The 12547-nt window shown below is 34.4% G+C and overlaps 1 protein-coding gene across 4 annotated transcripts in view; it reads right to left on the bottom strand.

Moving 5' to 3' along the window:
- The window catches only part of LOC126770195 (serine/threonine-protein kinase NLK), a 117445-nt gene that overhangs the window by 6339 nt on the left and 98559 nt on the right, over positions 1-12547 (bottom strand). For 2 of the 4 annotated variants that reach the window (XM_050489451.1, XM_050489450.1), the window contains exons 4-9: positions 12392-12498; positions 4967-5135; positions 3266-3392; positions 2779-2949; positions 1503-1722; positions 1018-1111 (exon numbers count right to left, since the gene is read on the bottom strand). In XM_050489451.1, coding sequence (XP_050345408.1) covers positions 1018-1111; positions 1503-1722; positions 2779-2949; positions 3266-3392; positions 4967-5135; positions 12392-12498 — 888 coding nt within the window. Of the gene's footprint in view, positions 1-975; positions 1112-1502; positions 1723-2778; positions 2950-3265; positions 3393-4966; positions 5136-12391; positions 12499-12547 lie in introns of all 4 variants that reach the window. The other 2 variants (XM_050489454.1, XM_050489453.1) reach the window with 1 other exon arrangement.

Below are 12547 nucleotides of genomic sequence, written 5' to 3' on the forward strand. Positions count from 1 at the left end.
GAACACAGAAAAAAAAAGCAAAACGTTATTACGTCTACTCTCCCGTCTAATATAAACGCGAACCACCATTTCAAGAGGGTTGATATAGCTTGAACTGCGGTGGTAGAGAGAACTATCGCTCGGAAGCGGATAAAAGAAAATTAATGAAAAAAAAAATTAAAACCCATGCACAGATCGGGCTTGCAAATCGGTCCGAGGGCACGTCGTATTAAAATACAAAAGGTAAATAAGGTATCTTTACCTACACTGCAAAACAACTACGGAAGGCGCTTTGGGAAAGAGGGAAGAGGAGGGAGGATCTCGACATAGGCTTACTTTTGCGACCACCATGTATACTATTTTTCGATACTAAAAATGGGATTACGATGCGCTAAGACGAGCACATTTAACGAGAACACAAGGTACTAATATGCCACACATAGTTGTGATGATCATTTGCTTTAGTCTATTTTATTATCGTTAACAAGACGTGTAGACAACGTTTAGTTAACATCTACTGAAACGAACTTTAACAAATGATGGAAATATATATAAAATACTTACTATCTAAAATTATATATTATTTAATAAACAACATTTTACAATTGTGCAATACTACTGAATAAGTACATAAAATTTATTTGATCATATAAAATAATTAGCTTTGACTTTATAAGACCTTAAGAGACTCAAAGCTGTGTTGTCCACACGTCACAATTTAAATAGCGTGGCCGAATATGGGTGCGGGGTGGTCGCTATATAGCTCAGCGTAAGATGCCCCCTGACTATGGCCGAACGTCAACAATTTTTCTTCTATATTTTCATATCAACGTACAAAAACGTAACATTAATGATTATTCTTATCTACAATTGGTAATAAACAAATAGCTCCGTGATGAATTTATTTAGTTAAGTGAACGGCTTAGATTAACGCGCTGAAACGTTGTCTGTCGACCATAGTCCAGGGGGCAATAGGTTATATCGCAAAGAAATCACCTAGTGTCGGTTGGTTGCGGTGGGTTGCGGGCGGCGCCTTACCTTGCGAAGCTCTTGAACGCCGCAGACTGCGGGTTGATGCAGAGCGGAACCCGCGAGGTCTGAAGTTGTTCAGCTATGAACTTGTGGATCTCTTCTGCGGATTTAAGTAGTAATTAAAGTAATACTTTTGACCTTGCCATAATTACTCTATTTAATCACTTAATTTATTGAGTTAGCGTTCTCTATTAAGATATTATTACAAGTTTAATGGTACTGAATACCAAATTTTACAACAGTCGAACTAAATGTCAAAAAAAACTCTACCTTGTTACTAAAGTATAAACGCCACATTCCGTATTTATTATTTTTGGGGTAAAGCAAATTTAAAAATTAAACAAAAATGTTAATTCCACTGAGACGACTTTGCAAATTAACACGTTTACTATTTCTTCAGGATGTTTTCCTTCATTAAGCATTTAAAAACATAACGATCCTTGACTTGACTTTATACTTGGTGTGTTACCAAAAAACCTTGAATCTTTTACCTTTAACCTGATGAACCGAAGTGAGTTTCCTCTCCCAGCCGTCGTGGAAGGCGTGGGGGGCGACTGGTTCCAAGTCCGGCGAGTAGTGTCTTGCTGCTGGAGGAGCGCTGTAGCAGCATTTACACATGCACGAATGATAACGTAGACGACCTTCCTCTAGATATGGATGGGCGAGGGCGTCCACGACTGATATACGTTTAGCCGGATCAAATACCAGCATCTGGAATTCAGAAAACGTCAAGTCAAAATATTTATTTAATATATACCATCGCAAAAAAAAAACCTTTACATTTTTTTTTGCTGTATGCCTTGTTTTTTCTCCGAAAACTAGTCTAAAATTGACTCCAATAAAATTGCACTTGTATTTCATTTATTCAATTCATTTCCATATATTATTTGATCTGGGTGTCTTTGGTCAGATATTTTCTTTTCCGTACCGGTGGTAGAATTTACTTTGAATATCAATAAATAGGCATAGTGCATGTACGTGTAATGAATAAATGAATTTAAAATTACATTTATAAATCAATAGATCAAGTTGACACAAATTCGATAAAGTTTTATAGTTAGAGTTTTATGTAATTAAAGGAATTCAGGTGACTGTCATCTCTTTGTGTTACTAAATCAACATTTCTATAGTTTCCGTTCGAGAAGAAAAAATATTATTATACAATTCTAAAACAAAAAAATATGATTAGAATATGAAATTGACAGCAAGACACAAAAACGTGTCCAATTTCAAAACGTGCACTTGTCGCGTACACTGTGTCTCGTGTTTTGATATAAATATAAACAATGAAGCAGACACGAATGTTTGTAGTATCACGTCTTATAATTCATATTACGATTATATTTTGACAAATTAATTAAATGATTAAAATTTAATTTTAATTATGATACTAGCCACGACTACCTAATTAAGATACGAACACGACATATCATTCAAAAATAGGAGAGCTTATGTCGTTTCGCAAATAAAATTAAATCCATACTTAATAATATCAAAACTGGTTCAGCGATTTGGTCATAAAAACGCAACACACTGACGGAGTATATTACGTTTTCATAAAATATTATTTAATAGATAATGTAAAATGCGTTCCGAAAGTGTAATGGTACTTACATGTATGCTACTCTTGATTTCAATTTAACTTACACCGACATACAAATTCACTCCTATACAATAAGAACACAAATAATCGGTGCAAACATTAAATACACACGCTAATATCACTAAATGTGTGGTGGCACATTAAACGCGAGTAAGTAAACTCACCTGTGCTAACAAGTGCACCGCTTCGTGCGTGGCTTGCACGGACAGCGTGTAGAGCGCAGCGAGCGCGGGCGGTCGCGGCGCACGACGGAGCATGTGCGCACGCGCGCCCGCGCACGCGTAGCGCATGTCCTCCAGCGACGGCGTGCCGAGCAGCTCGGTTATTAGCTCCAACTGGAATTACACAACGCTCCTATGAGACGATGAAGATGCCTTCATATTTTATGCATATATATGGACATGCATTACTGCAAACTTTTTTTTATCAAAATAAAGCATCGCCTGTAACATGTACATAATTATCAGTGATAATGTATAATTCTAAACATGAAAGAAATGTATGTATGTATGTTAGAATCGGTTGAATAGTTCCATAGATTGTTCCAAACACAAACAAATTTTACCTCTTCATTTTATTTATTATATATTATTATCATATAGTGGACAAATAAATCATTGAAAACATCTAACAATACTCTGAAGTATATACCTGCTGCACGGGACTCTGAGCTTGAAACAGTATGCGTCGACCGAGCAGTTCGCCAAATATGCAACCCACAGACCACACGTCCACTGCGGCCGTGTAGTGGTTCGCGCCCATCAAAATTTCAGGCGCCCTATAATAACGAAATTACCATGTATAGGCGAAGTTCATATTTTACAAAACGGTAAATATATTACAAGTAAGTCTTGGAAATAAGTAAAAAAGTTTCTCACAATTAATTACATTTAAGGACAAAACGTATTAATAAATAATTAATTATTTATTATCTATAACGACTTATTTATAATTGAAAATTATAATTGATGATGAAATTATAACTATTAAATAAATTGCTTCAAGTTTTAACAAATAAAATAAATTATTAATTTGATTTTTATTGTATTAATTAATATATAATAACATTATAATACAATCATGGCCGTCCTTTCGTAAATACGTTGTTTAAGGTTGCGAAATTACAACGCGTGATTTTTATTATCACGGTATAATCCAACCACAGTTTTTTACCACTTGAATTCAAATCGCGTATGCACTTACATACATACACACGTACTGTTAAAAGTATTACGTGGTAAAAATTTGCATTGCGGTCTAGTCCTAAGCATAAAATCAAAAATGAAATAACAACAAACATTGATCGTTTTATAAATCACAATACGATTCAAGTTGAACATTCAAGATGCCGTTATGCAAAGATAGGAATCACGACTTACAATATATTATGCACTAACCGCGTAAAGCAAGATGAGCTAGCCGTGGCCCACTTTCAAAACCGCGGTCAACGGAGCAAAGGTCATTCATTCATTCGACGATCACTCCACGTTTACTTTAGAAAGAAACTGACGGGCCAAATGAAATCCTTTATAATTTAATTTGTCGATAAACTTCAAACAAAATTAACACTTTCTATTTTAAATGCTTATTATTTATGGACGTAATGTGATGAAGGCGTATATGACGCCTGCCCTGGGTTTGAGCAAAAATAGCAGTTACTCTATGCGTTAGGTTACAAAGGACGCCAAAATGCTCGTGACAATTTCGAGCGAAAAATATCTTTTGAGTTTCAGAGTAGAGTAGAATATTTGATGAGCGAGGGGGTACCTACCCAGAAGAGCTTATACAAGGCCCTACTACAAACATTGTAAGTTTTTTAATGCTTAGGTTTCTAATGTTCGCTTAAAACAAACAAAGTGAACATTTATCGTTTAAAAATCTACTAAAATTTTTTTACCCAAAATTTGGGTATATCCTCAAAGACTTATGATTATTTTTTACTTTTAATGAAGACTTCATGATTATTTTTTACCTTTAATGAATTGAACTCTATAACCTACATAATAAAGATTATTACGTACATGGCCCGATTATTATATATCAGCTGATGTATTCGTGGAGTCGATTTGCATAAATTACATTATCTAAATGAGTTCAAAGAAAACGAAAAAGAATTTATCACACGGTATTACCAATATTTAATTGATCATTAAAAAAACAAATCTCCACAAATTGGTAAAAAAAAAATTATAGTACCTATAACAATTGCAATGGCTTTTTATATTATAGATACTTGTAAGAAGGTTTTGATAAATTCGACATGAAAATTTGCCAAAAACCGACAAAACGCACGGCCATGAGAGAACAACTATATCATATTTACGAGTTTAAAGTTACGGCTCCTTTGCTAACCTATAGTATTGCGTGACGACTTCCTGTGTCATGTTCTTTGTGACGTCTGGCTCCTCGACTCTGGCGAGACCGAAGTCGCATATCTTGAGCACACAGTTGCTATTTACGAGCAGGTTACCGGGCTTGATGTCTCGATGAAGAATTCGAGCAGAATGGAGGTATTTTAACCCTGTTAACAATCAATTGTATTCATGAATTAGTTAATAATAATAATAATTAAATACATGATTATACACCAAAATAAAAAGAAAATAATATAACTATAATATGCAGTCTTTAAATATTCGTCTTATTCAGATATTTAGAATTAATAGAGAGAGATTTAGAATAAATGTCTCCATTTATTTTATTAAGGCAGAAATGCAATTTTCGGGTAAATGAGCCAGCATTTATGAATGAGATGATAAGTGGTAGCACCGCTTATATACATTGGCATTGTAAGACATATAAACCCTTATATATTTTATTATAAATCCCTTACATCAACAATGCACAACCAAACTAAGATTTTATGTCCTTCATGTCCGTAGTTACATTGCCTTAATCACCTCTCAAGCCGAAACACAACAATATTAAGTACAGCTTTTGCGATAAAATATATGATGAGTGGGTTATACCTACCCAGACGAGCGTTATTGTATATTTATTTTTATTTAAAACAGTCTCTTATTGTAGTAGCGATCAATTAAAAATCAAAAGTGGCACATTTTACGTCACAGTGATATTAAAACAATTGTCTTGCAAATCTAAAACAAGGCTATTGAATATCGACATGTTTCATAAACGTTATTGTTCATTTTACTCGTAATCATCATTTAAATGAGGCAGAATTATTAGGAACCGGTTTAAATCCGAACCTAGTCAGATTTAATAAAAATCAAATTTCATCATATCCAAATCTGGTTCGATCCACTTTCCGTTGGCCAATACCAGAATGTAGCAGGGAAACATAAAGTTCCGTAGTTATACAGTTTTCCCCAAGAGTACATGTAAGAAAGATTCGAGTTAGGATATATGAGGCTACTTCTAACCGACGCCAGATTTCCAAGTCATAAATTATAGATACCACGAACGTAGATTCTTTTTAACAGCCGCAGTCTGTGATTCTTATCATTTTTGTTATTTGAAAGCATGTGGTTTTATGATACGTGATATTAAACCTTGTAGTAGCTTGAAATAATTACTTAATTACTGGTTTTTGAGTAAATATTTTATAATATAATGAAACATTTCATACAATACCCTGATTAATAATATGATAACTATTGAAAAAGCGAAGAATAGAAATTTTGCTATGTATTTTCGTGAACATGAAAATGTTCGCGGTTTTAAGACGGTAGGCGGAGCATTAGACATCCGCGCCATCCCGCAGGAACGCGAACACGTTACCGCTGAACCGTACAAAGTGGGCTGGATGCCACGTCAAAACAAATTAACGACACCTCGCCACCTCCTGAGTTTAATTTCCCAAAGGAAGTAATATTTTCGTGTACCTGACGACAAACTCCTCATTTTCAAATTCAACGTGAAAGTAAACTGTAATTTTGCAACAATTTTCTATCAGTCAGATTTACTTACAAACGGACTTGATTGATTGACAAAACGGACATTTTATTTCTTTATTGAGAAAGTTAAACAATCGAATAATAACACAGCGCTTAAAATAATTTTAACAGGATACACTAATCGAGGTATGACGTCATTACAGGTGTATACAAGTGTTTGCCTTAAGAGTAAACTAATTCAATACCAAGTAAATTTTATTAAATTAATAAAGCTACTTAAGTGATGCCACCTAGTTGAATGTAGTATTAAAGTATAGTACTATATGAAATAGTAAATGAGTCAGTAAATTAATTAATTCGCCATAAATTATGGATTATAAATGTGATCGTCTTAACCGAACCGACCGAAACAGCCTGTGAATGTCCCACTGCTGGGCTAAAGGCCTCCTCTCCTCATTTTGAGGAGAAGGTTTGGAGCTTATTCCACCACGCTGCTCCAATGCGGGTTGGTGGAATACACATGTGGCAGAATTTCAGTGAAATTAGACACATGCAGGTTTCCTCACGATGTTTCCCTTCACCGTAAAGCACGAGATGAATTATAATCACAAATTAAGCACATGAAAATTCAGTGGTGCTTGCCCGGTTTGAACCCACGATCATCGGTTAAGATTCACGCGTTCTTACCGCTGGGCCATCTCGACTTTTTTCGATCGTCTTAAAAATACATGCAATTTAAAAAAAAACAACTTGCATTTTAATATGTCAATATAGCTGGTAGATAATAAATAGTTTCTACCTAAATGTAGATATTATTATTACAGATATCGTTAAAAAATATATAAATATGTTATTGCACAATGAACATGAGCTGGTCTGGTACACTGCTCTGCAATTGCCTTATGACTCACGATACCTTGAAACATTAGCTGGTGGAGTTATGTATGCTAGGAGTCCTAACGTTTTACGTCAGTCAGAGTCCATGATATTAAAGCTGACGATTAGTGTAACGGGACAGCGATGCAAGGTATACTGCAACATATGAACATCGTTGCAAATGCACATTTCCGTGCCGGAGTACAATTCGGAACAGCCTCTTAAAATTCATGCAAGGGACTAAATAGACAAAGGCTAATAAAATTTATTACAGTAGCTTATTTACTACTTGTTGTTGTTTATTTAGACACTAATTTATCTCTTTCTGTCATCATTGATTTGACTTTTAAAAGAAGAAGAAACATAATTGTTTAACTAATCACCATAACCATAATAAATAAATATAAGTTACGCTAATAATATAAAACAATCTATTAATAAATGTTTATTTGATAAGTACGATGATAATAATATTATAAGATTAAAATCTCTTCATATACTTTTATCTATTTTTGCTTCTATTATTTCGGCTATTTCAAGGTATAGCAAGCAAGATATAGCAAGGTATAACAAGGTAATATTTTATATTATATTTGTAAAACTTCGTCCAACGGGTCGTCGTCCGCGCACTCGACCGTGACGCTCAGTAGTCCTCGCTCCTTGCGGGGACAATACGCTGAACTCATTTGACTACGGTCAACGTGGTGCTAATTACTAAAAACTCAACTTATATTACCTACTTTAATTACTTAGTACAGTACAGTAACAGCCTGTTAATGTCCCACTGCTGGGCTAAGGCCTCCTCTCCCTTTTGAGGAGAAGGTTTGGAGCTTATTCCACCACGCTGCTCCAATGCGGGTTGGTAGAATACACATGTGGCAGAATTTCAATGAAATTAGACACATGCAGGTTTCCTCACGATGTTTTCCTTCACCGTTAAGCACGAGATGAATTATAAACACAAATTAAGCACATGAAAATTCAGTGGTGCTTGCCCGGGTTTGAACCCACGATCATCGGTTAAGATTCACGCGTTCTTACCACTAGGCCATCTCGGCTTCAGATTTAAGTCAATTCTGTCACCATGACTGATATACTATTCAACTAGATATTTGTTACGACTCCATCTAATTTATTTTATCGTAAATCTTCATTATTTATACGCCGACGTTCTCATCCACATCTCAAGCTACATCTATGGTAAATTATGCTATGATCGATTTAGTGGTTTAGTCGAGATGATCAGTCTACTTAGTCTGGTTATAAGATAACACTAGCCGTGTTTAAAGTTTGCTTCTCAGAAATAAAACTTAGACAAAAACTGCTGCAGAAGTTTCATTAGAGACCTGTTAACAAAAAACATGACGTCAAAAATATTAAAAGTTTAAACTAAAAGGTCATCATTATTTTATGATTACAGCGACGAGACATTTGAGAGCAGTTGCTGTTCTACATGAAACTTTTACAATCGTATGATCGATAAAAACAAGAATTGTCAATAGTGGAACTATTGAAGCTTAGAGAAAATTGATTACTTTACTTTATGAATAATTAATTATAACCTATATTTATAAAAAAAATATATTTTATGATTAGTAAACTTTTAATGACTGGTACAGATATAAGACAAAAAAGCAACCCAAATGGAATATGTTTGGAACAAGGAATAACAGTAACAGGGTGTGATGTTTGCACACGCACTTGTAGCAAGCAATATTGCTTGCTCGTGCATCGCTCTCACGTTGAGGATGGAACGGCTTTCACAATTAACGCCCTGCATCACCGGGCACCGTTAGGGTGACCGCTCCGAAATGGGACGTTTTACAGTTGCACAATGATGTTCCGATCGTCCTTTACAGTCTTAGAATGTATATATATTTATTTGATGATATTTTCAACTAGTTTCTAATCAAAACATTTGCCTCTGTCTACTATTTTAGGTGTAAAATGTTCTATACTATTGAATTTGCAATACAAGTGTTATATTCATATTTATTTTGTCACCAAACATACATATCTAGCCACAAACAACTACAGTCCAATGAAACATCAAGACAAAACAACGGACGAGATGGATTTAGACAAACATGGAATATTAAATAATAAACCAAGAATTTATATCAAAGGACGTTTCAGAAATTCTCATACTTTAATTCGTGTTATAACATGAATAGTATATAAATAATAATAATTGAACAGATTTATATATATATATAAACAATAACTAGTGTGTGACTTCTTAAATAAGCTAAAGAGACTGCAAGGTAGCTAAGACGTAAAGATAAAGACTTCTAGGCACTACATGTATACCAATGTATTTGTTTTTGACGTCTTGAGATTTTTTATAACTAATACGTTATATTTATCGAACCGACAAATCTGCTGACGCTAGGAACGAATTCCATTAACGAGATCGCAGTAGACGTTCGACGCGACGGTTAAAATTTTAACCTGCGCAGCGAAGCAAAATCCTATTGATAAGATTAGTTCTAAACCATTTCGTTAAGTCTGAAAGTTTTTCAATTTAAGGTGTTAATGTCAAAAATTAATTAATATTTTCATTATTTATAACAATAAATCTCGTTTAAGCAATAAATATGATATCAAAAAGACCTATTCTATTTAATATTCTAAGCATCAGTCGAGTCGTAATTGATATTTTAAATTAACTTCGATAAGGCACTTGAAAACTGGTCTTGCAAATCGTGAACATTTATCACAATAAACCCCTAGTAGCTTATACTGAGGACCGCGCAGATTTCCTGGGTAAAAAAATCTAGCACATAAATAACGTTAGCTACATACGAGTAGCAAAAGACCGGGACGCCAGCCGCGCCGCATTTCCATAATTTCGCTCGTTACCGCCGCACAGGCTTTGCGATTATATCTCTTCGTTTCGTTGGATAAACAAAATTAATTAAGCCTTTTTAACTGGCCTTATTTAACAATTTTGAAATTTTGGAATTATGTGAAACCGACCAATTAAAATAATCCTCTCACCGATGCAAAATTAGTATCGAAATTATATTGAACAATGACATTAAAAAATACTATTTTATTTATACATATATAATAATTATTATAAAGTTGCCAAGCAAAGAAAAAACATTATTACAACAGGTAATGTGCATATGACCTTAATTGTATGTTAGATATTCAAGGATAAACATAACTTCCAAGTACCTTTATATTATAAAAGACGAAGTCATCGGTGGAGCGATGGCTTACGAGTTGCGACCAAACGAACAGCGCATACATTATTAATATCGAACGAGCAACATTAGCATACCTACGCAGATACCTAGCACAGCTATCGACGAGACCGAACCGATCAACGGAAACTATTGGTGCGTGCATAAATAATACGAGTGTAAATGTTGCATCAACGTGATGGGACAGTTCAAATCGCGATTAGAAAGATATATTAAACTTAAATCGATTAAAACTTACAATCGAGTTCTATATAAAACCTGGAATATGGAAACCTGCATGTGTCTAATTTCATTGAAATTATATCACATGTGTATTCTACTAACCTGCATTGGAGCAGCGTGGTGGAATAAGCTATAAACCTTCTCCTCAAAAGGGAGAGGAGGCCTTAGCCCAGCAGTAGGACATTAACAGGCTGTTACTGTAGGGCTTTTCGCAAGCTCGTCTGGATAGGTATCGCCCACTCATCTTCCGATGATATCTATTCTACCGTAAAACCGCAGTATTTGGTATTGTTGTGTTACGGTTTGAAGAGTGAGTTAGCAAGTGTAATTACAGGCACAAGTGACATAACATCTGAGTTCCCAGGTAGGTGGCGCATTGGCGATGTAAGCGATGGTTAACATTTCTTAGAATGTCAATGTCTATGGGCATTGGTGACCACTTACCATCAGGTGGCCCATATGATTGCCGCCAATCTATTCTATTAAAAAATATATACCAATTTCTTGAGTTATTTGGATGATGTTTTGCAATTTGTCATTTCAATAAGCTTTATTAACCAAGTAATGTAGGCACATAATTTTTAGATAGTGGCGGTAACGCTGTCAAAGGACGCCTATCCGTTTTACTAGAGCCGAGACCACTAAGGCAACTATAAAGTTTTTAATTAAACTCGGAGCGTCGGGAGCTTAACGATCGCATTTTTCTGGATTCCCTTCGCGCGTTTCACTCGAGGGAAATCTCTCGCTATCAGAGGAATAATTGCGAGAATTAATAATATGAAATCGGGTGACGGAATCCCTGCGAAACGCTTTAAAAACACTAACGATCTGAATTAATTCAACAAAAAGATAATTAAAACGTGAATTGCAAGAATACCCACCGTTAAGTTTCAGCATTGAGCGTAGTTGAAAAGTTTTCGTTCTTAGTAGTTTAAATTGATTTAAGCCAGGTGGAAATGGAAAAAGCCGGTATAGAGCTAGTTGCTTTAACTTTACGAGTATCCTGGTCATGGCCGTCGTACTCTCGGGAGCTGGTTTGTTTTAAACTTGAATTTATAGACGTTAAACTCAAAACGACGAGCTAGCTCCAGTCTTTATATTCTCCAAAGGAAAATAACCCGAACATTGGCACGTACGAACCTTTTTCATAATTAATTCGATAACATTTTAGTACTTATTCATAACCACATGCAATTAGCAAAGATATGAAATTGTATTTTATTTAATTTATTTAATAATATATATATTTATTTAATAATAATAATAATTATAATTTTTAATATATGTATGTATATACATATATTAAAAAGTTTAAAGGCAACTAAGACTTTTAATCTTGACAAACATTATTAAATTTTTAAGTTGAAATATAAAAATGTTATTCATTCTGTGCTTACATTGACCAAACTTACGTCAATTGTTAATTTTTGCATAAGTTATTTATAAATGAAAATATTAAGAAAAATAAGCAAAATATTTGACTTTGACGTCAATTTATGAAAGTTATAAGTGAATATTAAACCCACCTTACACCCGCTTTCGCAAAATTTCCTCCACCCATTAAAGCCTTATTTCAAAAGCATTCCAGTATAATGAAATATTAAACAAACCTCTGAGTATTTGGTAGAGGAAGACTTTGATGTGGTCGGCGGAGAGGTGTTGGGGCGACACGATTATCTTATGCAGGTCGCTCTGTAGCAGCTCCGTGATTACATAACTGTTTTGTTATTATTAAGGAAATTATATGAAATATTATCTGAAATTAA

This window comes from Nymphalis io, chromosome 8 (assembly GCF_905147045.1).
Source record: "Nymphalis io chromosome 8, ilAglIoxx1.1, whole genome shotgun sequence".
Lineage (NCBI taxonomy): Eukaryota > Metazoa > Arthropoda > Insecta > Lepidoptera > Nymphalidae > Nymphalis > Nymphalis io.